This window comes from Lissotriton vulgaris, chromosome 10 (genome assembly GCF_964263255.1).
Source record: "Lissotriton vulgaris chromosome 10, aLisVul1.2, whole genome shotgun sequence".
Lineage (NCBI taxonomy): Eukaryota > Metazoa > Chordata > Amphibia > Caudata > Salamandridae > Lissotriton > Lissotriton vulgaris.
Genome location: NC_141698.1, coordinates 153,458,708 through 153,477,822, shown reverse-complemented (window position 1 = coordinate 153,477,822; position 19,115 = coordinate 153,458,708). Strand labels below are relative to the sequence as shown.

The 19,115-nt window shown below is 48.1% G+C and overlaps 1 protein-coding gene across 1 annotated transcript in view; it reads left to right on the top strand.

Moving 5' to 3' along the window:
* Positions 1-19,115, top strand: part of LMTK2 (lemur tail kinase 2) — a 254,965-nt gene that overhangs the window by 213,075 nt on the left and 22,775 nt on the right. The window contains exon 12 of the mRNA XM_086940730.1: positions 7,928-8,066. Coding sequence (XP_086796856.1) covers positions 7,928-8,066 — 139 coding nt within the window. The remainder of the gene's footprint in view (positions 1-7,927; positions 8,067-19,115) is intronic.

Genomic DNA, 19,115 nt, shown 5'->3' with positions numbered 1-19,115 from the left:
TATATATATATATATATATATATATACATATACACAAAAGATGCTTTTCCAATGGAAACTAGGTTGTAACAAGAGCTACCTACTGGCAACCACCAGTAGGTAATGTGTGTGTGTGTGTGTGTGTGTGTGTGTGTGTGTGTATATATATATATATATATATATATATATATATATATATATATATATATATATATATATATATATATATATATATATATATATATATATATATATATATATATATATATATATATATATATATGCCTGCATGCATGCTGTCCCGTGAACACAAGCGGCAGGAGCTGCGAAACGCGTTGGGAAGGCAAGAATAAATATTCCATGATGCGTGTTGGTTCTGCTTTAATAAAGGACTCTTCCTAGTGAGGCCGGGTCCTTCCTGTCATTGGGTGTGCTCTCGAAAGGAGGGAGACGAAACGGAATATATATATATATATATATATATATACACACACACACACACATTTACAAGGATACGCAAAAAACGGGACAGGCTAGATATAGAAGTAAAACTAAATGTTTTAGTCCCACTTTTATTTCGAGCGTGTCCCTGTTTTTGGTTCTCAATATCTGGTCACTCTACCTTGGAGTCACTGGGATCAAGATGCAGGTCCAGTCCTACCTACTCAGGCAGCAAGGTAACAGAGTAGCAGTCCTTCAGGCAGAACAGTACAGCAGTCATTCTGGGTCTTCCATAGGTCCAGATGTGTTCTGTTGAGTTGGGTCAGAGGGTACAACATTTATACCTGGTGCCCACTTTGAAGTAGGAGAAGGTTCTGGAGGTTTCCATCCCCATAAGTTTTTGTGATTTCTTGCCTCGTTGCCCTTGCCCCAGATTGTCTGGGGTCACAATAGAGTAGTGTAAAACCCTTTTTCAGTGTGCTTGGGCTGAGCCTTTGTGATGTGCAAATGTTTTAGGTGATTGCTCCTCTGCCTCATCAAGTCCGAGTCGGCCATTCTGCCAACACCTATAATCACCTTATCTCACTGTCTGAGAGCAATAGACAAAGACCAACGTTCAGCTACCCTAGTCACGGGACCCAGGATACAGGCAGGATACAGGCAGCAGACACCAAATGGTTAGACAAGAAAATTCAACATTTCTCAAAGTGGCAATTTCACAATTGTGACTTACAATACGATTTTACCATTAAAGAGGGCTTTAAATAATTACAATTCTTTAGACACCATAATCAACCTTTCTACCTGCACCCAATTGAATGTTTTCACTTATTAAATGTAATACACTAACCCAGTGTTATCCTGTGCTAGAGGTCGGCCTTGCAGTAGTGAAAAACGAATTTGAGCTACCAGGACATGTAAAAGTTAAAAACAAATGCGCAACTTTTTAAATACACTGCACTGTGCTTGATGGGTTTGTTAAGGGCTACCCTAGGGATGACTTGCATGTACTAAAAAGGAAGGTTTAGGCCTGACAAAAGGTTTAGTTGGCCAGCTCGAAATTGCAGTGTACCCTGCACACACAGGCGGCAATGGCAGGCCTAAGACATTTTTAGAAGACTGCGTAAGTCGCTGGCACATTCAGTGCTGCAAGCCCACAAATAGCATTTATGTTTACAGGCCCTGGGTACATGTGTTACCACTTTACCAATGACTTACAAGTAAATTAAAAGTGCCAATTGGCTGGGTGCCAGGTTTACCATGTTTAAAGCGAGGACACAAACACTTTAGCACTAGTAAGCAGGGATAAAGTGCACAGAGTCCTAAGGCCAGCAAAAATGAGTTCAGCAAAAATGGAGGAAGAAAGCAGAACGTTTGGGGTAATACCTCCCTTAAAGGCTGTCAAGTCTAATAATCCACATGCTGGGTGCATATACTGTTCTCTTTCTTTCTGGTATCAACCCAAGTATTGCTAAATCTGTTGTACCTTTTCCACTGAAACCGTAAATTCTCTGGGGGTGTTGCCTGTTCAGATACTTTCAGAAGAAGAAAACCTCATAACATCTATCTTCAGGTGAGGAAACCTCCCTCAAACAGCACTTGGAAGGTGAACAATGATGAGGTAAGGTTTGTCAAGCAGTGGCCATCCACGTTTCAAGAACTGCTGAAAAAGACCACCAAAAAACTCAAGAGATAGCCATGCAGGCCATTTAAAGTATCTCTAGGGGCACATTTTGCTCAGAAAAGACATTCCAAGACGTTGTTGGTGCTAACCGGTAACAACAGCCTCCAATGATACAGTCACAACCTAACTTTGTAATCTGCACTCCATTGCTGCTTCTTTGTCCACCATGATGCCTACGTAGATGACATAACCCTCAACACCTCTAGTCACTGACACACTGTTGTCAATAAGACCCTTGAGGAGCACAACTATATCTCTACCATCAGCGAAGCCCACAATGATGAAGACCTTGTCTATAACAATTCTATTGGCGAAACTATCAGGACAATTCACAAAAATAGCTGTACGATCCTTTATTGGACATTCAACTCATATAAAGTCTCAGGCTACGTCTCCTAGCAAAGTTTCACCATGCCCACCTAATAGACTGATATAGAAGGAAAATCTCAGGAAATTCCATTTGGGACCACTACAGGCTAGCCCAACTCATATACAGTAACTGCAGAAGGAGCAATGTAGGCACGATCGACATCAAGGGGACCTACCCTGGTAGGTATTTTGAGGTCTAAGCAGATGAAGACTCACTGAAGACATGGTTGTCCCCTTGGTGACCAAATGTATAATGAATATTATGCAGAACCACAATACTGTTGTCAACCCGTTGTGAATTTGATAAATAAGCTGCATCAGGTGTCTGAGCATTATGCTAGGCTCCCAGCCGCTTTTCATTTTCCTTGATCCTACTCAGCGACCTACATTGCCTTCTACACCTGTGTCTCAGCCCACAACTCCAGCTCTACAGTCTCCCGCTAGAAGCATTCCAACACACCACCTCCACTACTGACTGGTTGATCCAAATAAAAGCAGTGGAGCTGTTCAAGAAATCACCACGTCAATCCTGCTCCAAGTGCTGAGCTCTATCTTGGTAATGTCATAAGTACAGGAAGGTCAGGCAGGATTCGTTCTCCTCTCGCCCCCCAGAACAGGTGAGAAGTTGTGCATTGGGAATTCCAAGGGCCTGATTCCACAGACATCTGCTAACTCTGAGCCCATTCTGATGCAGCCCCAATTTCCCCTGGCTGTCGCCGGAATCGTAGATGATAGAGGCCTTTAAGGAGGCCATGTTTCAGCTCTTCAAGCCGAGGAGACTCCCTATGGAGTGCCTTCAGGTCCCACAAAGCCAAGCCATGTCATCAAGAAAATTTTGCTAGCGGATCCTTCTCTGGACCAAACTGACTCCACTGGGCCACTTTCCTTGATCACTTCTGGCACCATCTCTGAGAACTCCCTTGTTCTGACAGCCCCGACCTGAATGCGTCAGTACCAAATCCGGTCTCATCACCAATGTCTGACCAAGAGCTGATGTCTGCCCGTGATAGATCTATGTTGCACTTCGAAATCACCAAAGTGCAGCCTCCAACATTGGATGATCACCAGCCTCTCCCTAGTCAGCACTACTATAGGAGGATAGTGCCCCTGTTTGCCTCTGATTTGAATGCGGTTCAGGGGCTTCAGAACTTCTCACACAATGATGACGCTTATGTATCAATCTACTGTTTCTGGATTGTATATGGCCTCACAAAATGTTTGGTAGGTTGGGCACTACTCCTGAGATTGAAGATAAATCTCCACCAACGGACAAAAGTTCCTCCTTTGCTGAGGGTGTCCACAGAGCAGCTGAAGTGCTTAAATTACTGCTACCTACGGTTAAAGAATTCTTCCAGACTTGGCCTGCCGTATAGGAGCCTTTGCTGCCTTTCAAAGAGGCCCTAAGAAATACATAAAAGAATATGTGAACACATTTTTGTTACGCTCCCCCAGTCAATCACTCACCTCTGGACAACAAAAACCAGCCTCTGGTGACCTGACCTTTCTCACTCAACATTCATTCCCGGAAAGCTTAGTGGTCTAGACGTCCATGGGCAAGGTTAACTGAAACACATATCCTCCAATGGCACCAGATAGGGACTCAAAGCACATTGACACATTCTGCCAATTATGTTTTTGGCACATGGCCAGCGAGATTTTGCCAACTTCCCTTACAGAATTCAGGACTGCCTTTGCCCAAACAATTCAGGATGGACAAGGCGGGTTGAGTGCTGGCCTTGACTGTGTAGGCCAAGCTATGAGCACCCGTGTGATGGTCAAGCATCATTCCTGGATGCAGGCTACTGCGTTTTCCAGTGAAGTGCAGGCATTGTTAATGGATATGACTTTTGATTCATCTAGACTATAGAAGAGGCTGATTCAGCACAAGAACATTTTAAAGACAGTAGTATTGTCGCCCCTTTCCTAAACTTGCTTTCACTGGGCTGCCAGGTCTACCAACAATATAGAAAATTGAATGGCTACTTGGGTGGTCTGTCCTAATGAAAATCCCAGCACTCTCAATCAGTTTGGCAGCCAGCACAGACTTTTTGCGGATGCAGAGGATGTGGTAGCGACCAGAGTCACGGGTGCTATCAACGGCAATGATCTTCCACCTCCTTTTCACCTGCTGAACCAGCTTCCAAACCACTTTGGTTTCCCACTGCAGGACCTTGCACAGCTGTAGGGGGCATGACTCGATGTTTCCTACCTGCCTGAGAATCCAGCACTTCGGATCGGTAAGTGCAGCAAATTGTTCAAAAAGGATATGCCCGCATTCCCCCCCCATTGTATCCTACCCTTTCCTACTCAAGTTTCAGCAGAATATGCTGCCACGGTTTAGCCGGAATTTAAGATGCTGTTGGCCAAGGGGACCATAAAGAGGGTACTGGAATCGGAAAATGGCAAGAGGGAGTGTTACTCATGTTACTTTCCTGTGCTCAGAAAGGACAGAAGTCTCTGGTCGATTTGATCTTTGTCCTGTTCTATGAAAGGAATGGTTCACAATGGTCAACCCTGGGTCTATGGGATAGAATGGTCTCCTTGAACTTGCAGGATGTGCCAGTCCTTCAGTCCCACATACTCATCTTTGGTTCTTAGTGAGTTTGGAGTATTTGCCATTTTTCCCTTCTGCTCCTCCCCTTGAGTGTTTACAAAGGTCATAGCAATGGTAGCGGCTAACCTTCACAGGTCAGGGATAAATGTATGTACCTTGACAACTGGCTGCTCAACGTGGGTTTGCCCCATTATGTCGTAGACATCCTCCCTATGACAGTCACTATTCTTTCATTGTTACTTATTTCCATGGGTGAGCCAAAGTCATATCTTACCCGACACATAGGCTTCCCTTCACCACGGGCATTCAAGTCAATTCCACCTTGCAACATGTCCAGGACATTCAGGCTATGATCTTGATTTTTCAGGCTTAGTCCTGGATCTGGGTGAGATTGCTTCCGAGCCATTTTGGACTGCTAGCCTCATGCATCTTTATGGTCCCTTGTGCTCACGGGTAAATTCAGGCCTTGCAGTGAATCTTCTTGTTTCATTGGGTGCAACACCAAGTGATCTCTTCTGGACAACATCTGCATCTCTGAGAAGACCTCTCAGAACCTTTGGTGGCGGCAATTGAATACCAGCTTGTCATGTGGCAGTCCATTCTTTATACCCCATCCAGAGATCACAAAGTGAGAGATGAATCATCTTTGGGTTGAGACCGCTACCTGGGAGCGGAAGAAATTGAAAGTCTTTGGTCCCCAGTGAAATAAAGACTCTATATCCGTCCCCTAGAGTTTCATGCTTTTCAGCTCGCTCTGATAGCCTTTCTCCCATCTCTCAAAGAAAGGTCTCTGACAACAACTTGACTGCATGTGGTACGGCATCAAGCAGGGCAGTGTGGGGTCTGGGGTATTGGATCTTGTGGTGGTAGGCACTGTGTCTTTGGTGATGGCTCAACAGTTAGGTTATTTCCCTGTTAGCCAATCATTTATGGAGTGTCTGGCGGCAAAGCTCAGTAGATGCAAATGCCAGACCACAATTCAATACCAAAGGGGATGATGGACAGAGTGTTGAACAATGCAAGCATCTACCCCAGTCAACTGATCTGGGTTTAACCCCTCCCGTGCTCATGGCGAGCTGAGCTCGTCATGACCCGCGCGGCGCTCACACGCGGGGATAATTCCCCCGCTGTGCTGAGCGTTCTATGGAAACTGGCGTGGTCGTGACCAGGTCAGCTCGTCATGAGCACAGCGCCACCGTACTGCGTGACCAGCTGAGCTAGTCACGAGCACCAGGGCGCTGCACGCGACCCCCAGCTCAGCGGGGGAATTAGCCCCCAGGGAAGGGGTTAAACCATAATCATTCTTTAGCTCACTCCGCTACCCCAGTTCAGACATGACCATATGCAAATTAGTCTGACTCTGTGCCTCATGGGAACAGTCCAGCCTGAACTGCCAAGCCATGTCTTCCCTGGACCGGAAACAAGCATCCTGGGAGCGGTTTCTGGCTAATCAGCTGTAATCAGCCGTCATCAGCCAGGCTAGCTTGAACCCAGTGCAAAAGTGAGCAAGGGACTCAAGTCTGGGCGTATCCTGCCAACTGAGGGCGACAAAAGCAAAACCAAATGGCCTCTTCATTCTGGAGTGCCTAACAACAACTTCGACCATTGAAGTGTGCCCTAACTGGATCTTTTCGCCTATGCTGAGGAAGAGCAGTGTTTTCAGATTACTGCATGCTTGTGTTCCTGCCAATAGGGTCCCCAGGGACGCATTCTGCCTGTAGCAGTGCACCGGGTTTCTCTACACATTTCCTCTGCAGTCTCTTGTGTCTCGAGTTGAAGGTCAGGATGAACTAGACTCAAGTCATTTTGATAGCCACAGTTTGAATCAGGAGGGTATGGTTCCCTGATCTATTGAGACTGAACATTTACTGCCTAATTCATCTGCTTCTCCTGGAGGACCTCCAACCTCCGCAACAGGACAGGGTCCTGCACCTGAATGTTAACCTTCTACACCTCCATGCATGGAGATTGACCAGCGACAATTCAGCAGTTTCCCCATTGCCTGGTGATGTTAGGAGTGTGATTCTTGCAGTTAGGTACCCTTCAATTAAATGCATCTCTTCTGGCATTATTGAGATTATTTGTGCCATGGTCTTGGAACCGTCACTTTGTTCTCCTGCAGACTAAATAATCGGATTCTCTTTTGTTTGCTTTATCTTTGGCCCAACAAGACTTTGTGGTGGGCTCAGAAAGTTAAAGGTCATATGTAGGCCCTTTCAACCTTTTTATGTTTGCGTGACCAAACTTGTTTATTCAAGTCGCCTGATGTTAGAAGTATCTTAAAATGTTTGATGCTCAGGGGGCAGACAATGTGAGACGAATAGCGCACCTTGTTGGCAGGCACATCATTGGAACATACGTGCCTGCTTACTGTCTCTCGACACAGAGAAAGCGTTCCCCAGTCATAGGCTCTCTATATTTCATCCTTTCACATTTCTGTTCTAGAATATATGAGGTAAAATAGCCTCTGAACGATTGGATGTCAGATTTCCTTCATTCCATTGGTTGAATTTTTAAGACTTCCCTAATGAGGTGAGTGTCTTGCTAAAGCAAAGGTTTTCTATCTGGTTCTATGCTAATATGATTTTACTACTTAAATATAATCACCGCGGGGTTGGCAGCTCGACAGCAGAAAATGATTCAAGTTGTGAAGTTATTAAAGATACCAACACTGGAGAACAGTAGTTTCGGGTAAATAATTGTTTTTGTGCCACTGCACCTTCTGTCATGAACTTCTAAATGATGATTCGTCCTTGCTGTACTGGAACATGTAGTCCTCACAGCACACACCTCTGAGATATGTGACAGGCATGCAAAATGTTTGGCTGTTGAAATAGTGAAATGCAACTTTTAAACTGGTTTCTGGTAAAATGTAAAACATATTTTTTTTTACTCTTCAGGAAACTCCAACTAAGGAACTGGGTACTCGAGCAACTGATTCAAACAGCCACTTTTCCAGCAGTAGCAGTCCAGTTTCGTCGTCAAGTCCCAATTATTTACAAAAATGCACAAATTCTGAGAGTTCTACTGATGAAGAAGGTAAAGGATAACTCATGAGAAGTGCTGTGTTGTATATGTTTAGGTTTATTTAGAGCACTATTTACTCTGTGGTGCCCTTAAGATGTTAAATTGGTGAATCTGAATTGTGTAAAAGACGAGAAAAGCTAAAATGGTCTAACTGGGTGAGTCTATTTTCTTCAGAAGAATAAAGTGAAAGTATTTATAAAGTACATATAGCAAACATTTGATTAAAGGTTAATATGAGTTATACTTTTTCAGTAAGTGCACGTAAATGTGTGAACATATCTTCATTGGGCTCTCCCTCAACATGTGACATGACAACAATGACCAGTTTGAGGATGGAAAACAAGTTTTTGTTAAATGTTATAGTTACTCTGTTGTTAAAACATCTGTTCTGCTGGAAATATCAAATAATAATTTGCTTGTGCATTGATAGAGGAAATGATTGGTTTTGTAGGAAACAGTGACCGCCATGTTAATGCCTAAACAGATGGACAACACATTAAGGGCTCCAACTAGACATGATAGGCAAGCGCTGCAACACAATAGTCCAACTAAGGTTACCAAAATCCACAAAGGAAGCCACATAGCACCAAGTGTCTTGGCCATTGTGTTCTATTTAAGACTGCCATGTCCTCCCAGTAGTTCATGTTGAATTCAGGTGCACAAACCAACCTCTCGTTTATCATATAAACCTTTTGAATTCCACAAAGGGAACATTTATTCCTGTTGAAAGATTAAAGTAGTTGAATTAAATATTTTCTAGCTTTCGTAATGGAAAGTTTCAATTCTATTAAGGACACAGAGGCGAGGATTAGGCTCATCTTTCTTCACTTTACTGGATCCAGCAGCCATTAAACTTTATTTATTGAACTGTATTAATTTCATTTTCCATGATCAATTGGGAAAGGAACAGAACACAGTCCATCCAATCTGAGGCCAGCAGGCCTCTTAAGAACTTGCTACAGACGCCCTTTCCCCTATTTATTACCGCAAACTGTGCCCATTAGTCCCGATTTCAATCCTGTTTTGTGCAGTCTGTCCCTGAAAAGACAATTACACTTGTATAATTGATTCAAAGGAAGCAGCATAAAATGGAGATTGCTTACATTTGTTCTGGTATTTCACTGTCAAACATTTGAAGACTTCAGAATCAAACAAGTAAAATTACCTGTAAACGTATACATTTGTCTGAATAAATCTGTAAGTAACTCCTTCAAAGGGTGAGTGTAAAAGATGTAATTCTAAAAGGGGTGCTAATCCTCGCCTCCGTGTCCTTAATAGAATTTAAACTTTCTATTACGATAGGAAATGTTTCATTCTATGTCTGGACCGGAGGCGAGGATTAGGCTAGTTTACCGCTTTTCCAAGTATGGGACTGGTTTAGAATAGAACCTCTTCACAGTACAATCAGAGGACCAGTAGCTGCAATAAGGATATCTTCTAGACAAGCTCCCAAAGACAAGGCTTTGTAGGTCATGGCCCCTCTGACCAAATGATCTCTGAACTTGCAAGTGTCAATACCAGCTTCTTGCATTGCCCATCTTACCCACCTGGCTATAGTTGGGGAGAAAACTGCTCTTTTATGTTTGGTGAGGGCAATGAATAATTGTTGAGACCTTTGCGGAAGAACATCTATCATCATAGACTCATAGGCTTTAATTGGCCGTACAACGCATACCTTTGGTACATTTGGAAGTATTGGTTATGAAACAACTTTTGAACTGCATTTTGTTCTCCTGGAAATCCAAAAAAGCACTCCATCTGGAGTAAAATACTCTACCTATTTTATGTGGAGCTCCCCTGTCTGAGACTCTGCGACAGGACACCAAACGCAGCAAGGTAGCTAATTTTGCAGAAATCTGCTTTATTGTCGAGTATTTATTCTAAGCTCATGATATAAATAGGCGTAAGACCGTATGAACATCCCATAATGTAGAATACCTGGGTTCAAAAGGGAAGGATAATCTAATGCCTCTAAGAGGTTTACAAACCAACATATGTTCTACTACAGCACGTCCATCCAGTGGTAAATGGCGTGCCGAAATAGCAGATCGAAAGGTGTTATTCGACTTGTATGCGAAACCTTCTGAAGCTAAAAAAACAAGGAAATTCAAAATGTTGACTACGCCCGATCCCACGGGATCCAATTGCCGTTGATGACAAGAACCCAACTATCGAGACCAGGCAGAGCGGTATCTTTTAATCATGCTCACTGCCCAAGCCTTGGCAAGCAAGGAGGCAGCCTCGTGTGAAATTCTGCCAGTGCGGGGAGTTCCAGTCGGCCACATGATTGGATTTCCCTTGAAGATGTTCTGACAAGACCGAGATCAGTTTGGCTAGGCAGTAGGTCCAAAAAGTTTAAGACAAGTCAGAGAGTCTTCGACCTTGTTCCTCTTAAATGGTTAATGTAGCAAGCAGCCGCAACTTTTTCCAATTTGAGAAGGACACAACATTGGACCTTGCACTTCACTGCAAAGGTTATGCCATCAGTTCCAGACCATTTATATGAAAAGATCTCTCTGCAGATGAACATTTTCCTCCGGTGGAAAATTCCCTGCAGCGAGCTGCACAACCTGTACCCCTGGCATGTGACTTAATTCACAAGATCTGGTTGGGAGACGGAATGACTACAGAGTTGTCGGCACATTTGCGCTTAGTGTCTGCCACTAGTGCCAAGGGCTGCGCTGAAGGTATGGCAGCCTAGGGTTCAGAAGAGTCTTCCCTCGGTGCAAGGGTTTTTGGCTATGAGATTCCATGCCGAGAATTTTCTTCTCCAAGGGTGCCAGATGATGGAGGCTTCCCTGATTTGACAAAAGTGATCATCTATTGGGAGGTAGGTAATCGCCTCCTCCTCCATGTACTCCTCAGAGTCATGCATGCTGTAAGAAGAATTACGAATAAATCCTTAAAATCGAGGGTGATATGAGCTGGGCAAGCACAGTAAATAATGGGAAATTCCTTGAAAGAAAGCTGTAAATTCGGCCTGAAGAGGCCTTTGGAACAAGACACTCCCTTAACAATATACTGGTAAATAATAAAATAATTGTGGTCGCCTGTGATGTGTCTCAAAAATCATAAAAACCTTACCCACAAGGGTGTACAGCTCCAGGCGGTGGCTCTGTAGCTCAGATGAGCTAGGTCAAATGTTTTCAGTGAAATGCGGCAGAAAAAGTATTCAAAACAGCCCCTGTATGCCAAATCGTCTGGTCGCACTTCACCATGTTTGAAATAGACTGGTGAAACGGATGCACCGGACTCCAGGGGGAAGAGAACACCAACCGCGAATATAATTCTGCGCGGGAGTCTAGCCGCCGGCAGACCACACCAGATGAAAGAAGCTACCATGTAGGAGCAAGAACGTTCCCATGGCCACGCTGAGAACGGACAACTGCCAATTAAACACAGCACAATAAGTGGCACGTTATTAGACTAAATTAGAGTATTAACAAACAAATGATAATGTTTCAAAAATGACAAACGCAGAAATGGAAGCGGAGCAATTGAGGGCACTTAACTGGGGCTGCTGGAGCAACGAAGAAAGAGGGAGCAAGAGCATCTGCAGGAGGTTCTTGGGAGAAATTAAGTTTATACAGTTTAAATTAATATTTAATATCTCCTGGTTACAATAAAGTGAAGAAATATCTGCCTAATCCTTGCCTCCGGTCCTGATATAGTATCCAAGTCCCTCGGATATTATGAAGAGGCCTTCTCCTTTATTATGTCACAATGAGATGCCTGCAAGTTTCCAAGGCTTCTAGCTCACCAAGTAGCAACAGGCTTATGCTTTTCAACAGGTTCTCAAGTTACTTCCATTCATCTCAAGAAACTCTTAATAAAAAGTCTGCTTATTGGAGTGGGGGAAATACCACACACATCATTGTTTCACCCCTGTAACGGACCAGAAGGTTTCTATTCTATCAGCTGTTACCCAGGTCCTACAGTTACCATAGTAATATATCATTGCAATAGACTCTGTTTTCCTTTGTCTCCTCACATGTCTCCTCTAAGGCAACTGATTGCCCACCTGAACTTGTATGCCATTAACCTGGTCTCATCAGAGTCCTGATGACAGGGGTTCAGTTCTCTTACCTCACCTTTGGTAACCCTTACTGATGATAATGCCCTATCATAGCCCTTTAGAGTCCAGGTACAACCAAATACAAATCAAAGATCTGAAAGAGACATGTTAGTGATAGATTCCTTACCTTAGAATATCCCCAGGCGTCAGACTGGATCCGGAAATTTTTGCGTAGCAATACCCCTGCGCGTCGGTAGGCATCGTCCGTGGCTCTGCGTCCGTCAAAGGCGTCGTTAGCGCCGGAATGACGTTGTCGGAGTACTTAGACGCCGCCCATGCGCGCTGACGTCAGTTCTTCTTTTTTCCGCGGCAGCTAGCGCAGATCCGGAGAAGCTCTACCCCTAGTCATTTTTTTTACTAAACTTTTTGATCTTTTTGATCATTTCTCTACTAGAGTCTTCGACTCTTTCGGTGCCGATAGGGATGCCCAGGTTTAAGCCCTGCTCGAAGTGCGACCGACTGATGTCGATTACTGACCCCCATCGCCGGTGCCTGAAGTGTTTAGGCCTCGACCACGACGACCGCACCTGCTCCGACTGCTGGGCCCTGATGTCTAAAGCTAGGCGGGAGCGGTCCCGCAAGCGGCTCGAGCTCCGGCAGTCAGCCCGCGCCGTTCCAGGTCCCGGTCCCAGGGGAGGTCGAGGGACCGGTCGCGGGGTCGGAGTCATCGCAGCTTCGGTCGTCGGGATCCAAGTCCTCAGGTAAGAGGCATGAGAGGTCGGAGAGACGTCATCTTTCCTCCGCCCCACCCCGACGCTCGCACAATGCGGCCGGGGGTTCGGATGACACCACCCACGCGGCTCCGACGGAGTCGCATGCGTCGCCGTCTGCCCCACACCTTCGGGTCCCTGGGCACGGCGCGTCGCCGGAGGAGATCGAGCGGTACCTCATGGCCATGAGGTCCCTCCCTCCTCAGCCGGGTTCCGTGGCGCCTCCGGGCCCAACGGTCCCGGCTGGAGGCCCTAGCAGGTCGGGTGCTTTGGCCCCGACGCCGTCGGATGCTTCGGCCCAGACGCCGCCGGCGACTTCGGTCCCGGCGCCGCAGGACCTCACCGGATCCGCTTCCGGTAGACCTCACCGGCCCCGCGGGTGTCTCCCCTGGCGCCCGCTGTGGATGCCGTCCCCAATCTTCCCTTCGGTCCGACTCTGGCGCTAGAACGGCGCCGCTTCCGACTGCCTATGGAGATTTTTATTTCCATGAGGAGGCCCCGTCTGTTGCCCCTGTTTTACAGGAGACGGGTGACGAGGGTGACTGGGAGGGGTCTGAGGACCCTGTGGCACTAGAGTGCCAGTCTCAAGAGGACTGGACATATGAGCTTGGGGAGGCCAGTGGTATTGACACTTCGCCAGATACTGGATTTGTCTCCCCTCCCAGCGTGGCTACGGAGGAGGGGCCTGCTTACAGTGTAGTGTTGACGAGGGCGGCCAAGGCCTTAAACCTTGAGCTCCCCGTCGCGGCCGTGAGGACTAACCTCCTCACTGAGCTACTCAAACCGCAGACAAGCTCCAGTGAGCCTCTACTGCCGTTCAATGAGGCCTTATGTGACGTTCTTGTGGGCACTTGGTCCAAGCCTGCCACAGGTCCGCCTGTGGATAGGAACGTGGCCAGACGCTACCGCCCGGCCCCGGGCGACCCTTGCTTTTTGTCCACCCATCCCACCCCGAGAGCCTGGTTATCCAGGCCTCCGCTTCCCAGACCGCATTCCCGACCGCTCCGCCCGATCAGGAATCCAAGAGATATGAACATTTCGGGAAGAAAGTGTTCACGTCCCTGAGTTTGGGGCTGCGGTCTGTCAATACCGCCTGTCTCTTGGGCCGCTACACCCACACTCTGTGGGACACGGTCGCGGACGTGCTGCCACAATTTCCGGAGGAGGTCCGGGCTAAACTCGCCTAAGCCCTTGTGGAGGGCCGAGATGCTGGGCGATATTCCATCCGGTGTGGGCTGGATACCACGGACTCACTGGGCAGGGCGATGGCAACGACAGTGGCGGTTCGACGCCACGCCTGGTTGAGATCCGCCAACTTTTCGGCCGATGTCCAGACCACACTTCTGGACATGCCGTTCGATGGCCGTCGCCTCTTTGGCGACAAGGCAGACCATGCGCTTCAGCGCTTTAAGGACTCCAGGGCTACGGCCAAGTCCTTGGGCCTCTCGGCCACACGCCAGCAATCGGGTGCCTTTCGCTCCTTTCGTGGCCACGGAAGGGGCGCCCCCACACGTGCTGCCAGCCACTCACCGCAGAATGTTCAACAGCGCGGTGGCGGCCGTGGAAACCGCTGTGGCGGCGGTCGGGGACAACGGCGAGGCCAGTTCACATCTCCCTCCGCAGCACCTGCCTCAAAACCTTCCTAGTCCGAGTTTTCAGGCCCATGTGAAGCCAGTGGGGGGCAGGGTTCGCCATCACCTCTCCCACTGGCGCACTGTCACGTCGGACAGGTGGGTGCTGCAGATCGTCCGATGAGGCTACTCCCTCCCCTTCGAGGCGACCCCTCCAGCCATGCCACCGCAATTCCACCGCGTGTCGGGGGATCACTTGCAACTTCTGCAGGAGGAAGTCACGGCCCTCTTGGCCAAGGGGGTATCAAGCGCGTTCCTGGGCCAGAAGTATGGTGTGATTGTTACTCCCACTACTTTCTGGTACCCAAGAAGGGCAAAGGGGGCCTACGCCCTATCTTGGACCTACGGAACGTCAACGGCTTCCTCCAGAAGGAGAAGTTTAAGATGCTGACTTTGGCTCAGGTCTTAGCTGCCCTGGACCCTGGAGACTGGCTGGTAGCGTTGGATTTGCAGGACGCTTATTTTCACATCCCCGTCCTGCCGGCCCACCGGCGTTACCTGCGGTTCACTGTAGGCCACGAGCACTTTGAGTTTACCGTGCTCCCCTTTGGCCTTACCAGCGCCCCACTGGTGTTCACGAAGGTGATGGCGGTGGTCGCAGCTCATGTGCGCAGGTTAGGGGTGTCAGTCTTCCCCTACCTCGACGACTGGTTGTTGAAGGTGGGCTCGCCCCAGACAGTCGTCAGCCACCTCCAGACTACGGCCGAGCTCCTGCACTTGCTGGCGTTCTCCATCAACGTTCCGAAGTCGCACCTGTGTCCCTCTCAGAAGCTCCTCTTCATCGGAGTGGTTCTAGACTCGGCGCAGTTTCGGGTTTATCCTCCCGAACAGCAGGTTCGGGATATTCAGGCTCTGATTCCGATCTTTCAGCCTGTATCCCGAGTCTCGGTCAGGTTGTCGCTGCGGCTTCTGGGGCTGATGGCCTCCTGCATCCTTCTGGTGCATCACGCCCGGTGGCGGATGCGGGCTTTGCAGTGGGACCTGAAGTTTCAGTGGGCCCAGCATCAGGGCAACTTGTCCGATCATGTCTTGATCTCGGAGGGCACTGCAAGACAGTTGCAGTGGTGGCTCACGGACCGCGATTGGGTCAGTGGCAGATCCCTCTCCCTACCCCACCCGGAGCACGTGGTTGTGACGGACGCGTCCCTCCAGGGCTGGGGAGGCCACATGGGAGAGGCGGAGATCAGAGGCCTCTGGTCTCCGGCGGAGTCCCGGCTCCATATCAACCTTTTGGAGCTGCGGGCGATCCGACTAGAACTGAAGGCATTCTTCCCCTCTGTCCGGGGGAGTGTAGTGCAGGTGTTCACGGACAACACCACCGCCATGTGGTACTGCAACAAACAGGGCGGGGTGGGGTCGTGGACCCTATGCCAAGAGGCTCTGCGCCTCTGGCAGAGGCTGGAATATCAGGGCGTGACCCTAGTGGTTCAACACCTGGCAGGTTCTCTGAATGCCAGGGCGGACGAACTCAGCCGTCGGAGCATGATGGATCACGAATGGTGTCTGAACTCGGACGTGGTGCAAGGCCTCTTTCAGCAATGGGGAGAGCCTTGGTTAGATCTATTCGCCACAGAAGAGAACGCGCAATGTCATCAGTTCTGCGCGTTGGAATTTCCAAGGCGGCACTCGCTCGGAGACGCTTTTCGTCGCGAGTGGAGTTGTGGTCTATTGTACGCCTTTCCGCCTATACCACTTCTGCCTAGAGTGCTGAAGAAGATCAGGCGCGAACGGGCCCAGTTTATTCTTGTGGCTCCGGACTGGGCACGAAGATACTGGTATCCCGAGCTACTTCGCATGTCAGTCGATCCCCCAATACGTCTGCCTCTTCGGGAGGACCTTCTGTCGCAGCAGCAGGGGACGGTTCTGCACCTGAACCTGTCCAGTCTCCACCTACAAGCTTGGAGATGAGCGGCGGCAGTTGAGGCCATTTGACTTGCCTCCCGAAGTCTGTGATGTCATTCTGGCAGCCAAGCGTCCCTCCACAAAGTCGGTATACGCCTGCAGGTGGAACAGATTTGTGGCATGGTGCACAGCAAAGGCTGTGGACCCACTCTCTGCACCCCTTTCTGAGGTTCTCCTCTTTCTTCTTTCTCTTGCCCAGCAGGGCTCTGCTCTGGGCACTCTCAAGAGGTACCTTTCTGCCCTTTCCGCCTTCTTACGGCTACCTGAGCCTTCCTTGTTCAAGTCCCCCATTGTAAACAGGTTTTTGAAGGGCATCACACACATGTTCCCTCCTGTTCCCTTCGTGATGCCCCAGTGGGACTTGAATCTTGTACTTACTTACCTAATGTGTGCTCCCTTTGAGCCGCTCCATAACTGTCCTCTCCGTCTTCTTACTTTGAAGACTGGTTTCCTGGTGGCCATCACCTCTGCCAGGAGAGTGAGTGAGCTCCAGGCTCTTTCTTCTACACCTCCTTTCCTCTCTGTCCATCCGGACAAGGTTGTGTTGCGGACGAGACCCTCTTTCCTGCCCAAGGTTGTCAAGGCCTTCCACATCGGGCAGTCCATTACCTTGCTCACCTTCTTTCCGCATCCCTCGAAAGAGGAAGAGAGGCTCCACCGTCTGGACCCAAAACGTGCGCTCTCTTATTATCTGGATCGCACACGCCAGTTCCGGGTGGATGACCAACTCGTTGTTGGTTACGTGGGCGCTAAGCAGGGAAAGGCGGTGCACAAGGGGACCATCTCGCAGTGGATCATCTTGTGTATCCAGGCATGTTACTCCTTGGCCAAAAAGGAGCCCCCTGTTGGATTGCGGGCTCGTTCTACTCGGGCCACGGCGACTACAACTGCCCTGGGCCGAGGAGTGCCCTTGCAGGACATTTGCCAGGCAGCTACGTGGGCCTCGCTGCACACGTTTGCAAGACACTACTGCCTGGACAGCCCAGTCCGGAGAGATGGCTTCTTTGGCCGTTCCGCCCTCCAGGACTTTCTGGTGTGATTATTGGTTCGCAGACCCACCACCGGGTTGGTATGGCTGGGGTATCTATTCTAAGGTAAGAAATCTATCACTAACGTGTCTCTTTCAGATGCACAAGTTACTACTTGTGTAACGATATATCTGTAAGAGCCCTAGTTTCATGGCACCAGTGTTGGTTCTATCATGGCTCTGCGTATCTGGTGCGGAAAAGCTGTGTATCAGAACTGACGTCAGCGTGCATGGGCGGCGTCTAAGTACTCCGGCGTCATTCCGGTGCTGACGACGACGGACGCGGAGCCGCGGACGACGCCTACCGACGTGCAGGGGTATTGCTACGCAAACATTTTCGTATCCAGTCGGACGCCTGGGGATATTCTAAGGTAAGGAATCTATCACTAACTAATGTCTCTTACAGATATATCGTTACACAAGTAGTAACTTGTGCTTTAAGGTGAGATGTGTATGTATGTAGTATTTCTGTAGCAAGAACCTACCCAAAATGCAGCCGAGCACTGTGCAGGATCAAAGACACGCATAAAATCATACAGAATCGGTAATTGGTTTATGTAATGTTAGTGCATTGTGATTTAGTGTGTTTTAAAGAAATGCGTCTTTAACTCTTTCAAAAATTAGAGCAGCATTGGGGCGGTCCTGCTGGATACAGGAATATTTTTCCAGAACCTGGGTGCGCAGATGAAAAAGGCCTGCAATGGTTTTGTTGGTGATGCATTTGGTTTTGAAGATGATGCGGGCTGGCCAAGGGTGCCCTATGGAGTTCAGTCAAGTGGGGGGGGGGGGGGGGGGGGGGGGTGTTGTGATCCTATTTCTTCAGGCCTTGGATGACACATGCTGAGACATGCAGGTGGCAGTTAATGGGTGCCAGTGTGGAATCTGGCAGGCCAATGGAGCAGGGCGTTCCCTGCATTCAAATTTGTGAGTACAAGGGCTTAAACAGTAGTTTTGAAGTCATTTTCTTGAAGAAATGGTTTCTCTTTCTTTAGAAGAGAGAGCTGTTACCAGGCCCACTCTGTTTTTTTTTTTTTTTTTACAATGTGCTCCTTGAGGGTGAGGCTGGCTTTCAGTAAAAGATGGGTTTTTTAAATCATTATTGATCAGTTCATTAAGCCAGGTTTGCAAGGTTTTGTATTTGTTGTTATTGGGAAATAACCGGCCTTGATGATGTGGTGGCAGTGTGTGTGTGGCGTTGGATGGTCACAGCAGAGGAGACTTTCAAGTAGAGTTGTGTATTATCAGCATATTGGTGAGTCTTTCTGCTGTTTTATTTGTGAGTACTACTCCAAGCAGCCACAGATGGAGGTTGACGAAGACAAGGGACACTATGGAACTTTGAGCAACTCTGTATGATGCAGATATTTTGAAACCTGGAGGTCCCCATGTGAACAAACTGGTGTTGGTTGGAAAGGTAGGAGGAGAACCAGCAAAGGATATTGCCAGTGAATCCCTTTCAAGACTCCAGTGTGCGTATGAGGGCATTGACTGTTCTAAAGGAAACAGAGCGGTCCTGCAATATTAGTAGTTAGAAGTCACTGTGCTGCAGCGTGAATTGTAGCCAAACTTGTAGTTGTGCAGGAGTATGTTAGAAATAATGTGATTTGAGAGTTAAACATAAATTGAAAAAACAATCATCTTGTTGAATGGTAGGTCGGTAGGTAGGTGAGTGATGAGTCGGTAGTTGGCAAGGTCTATAAGGTTTAATGAGGGTTC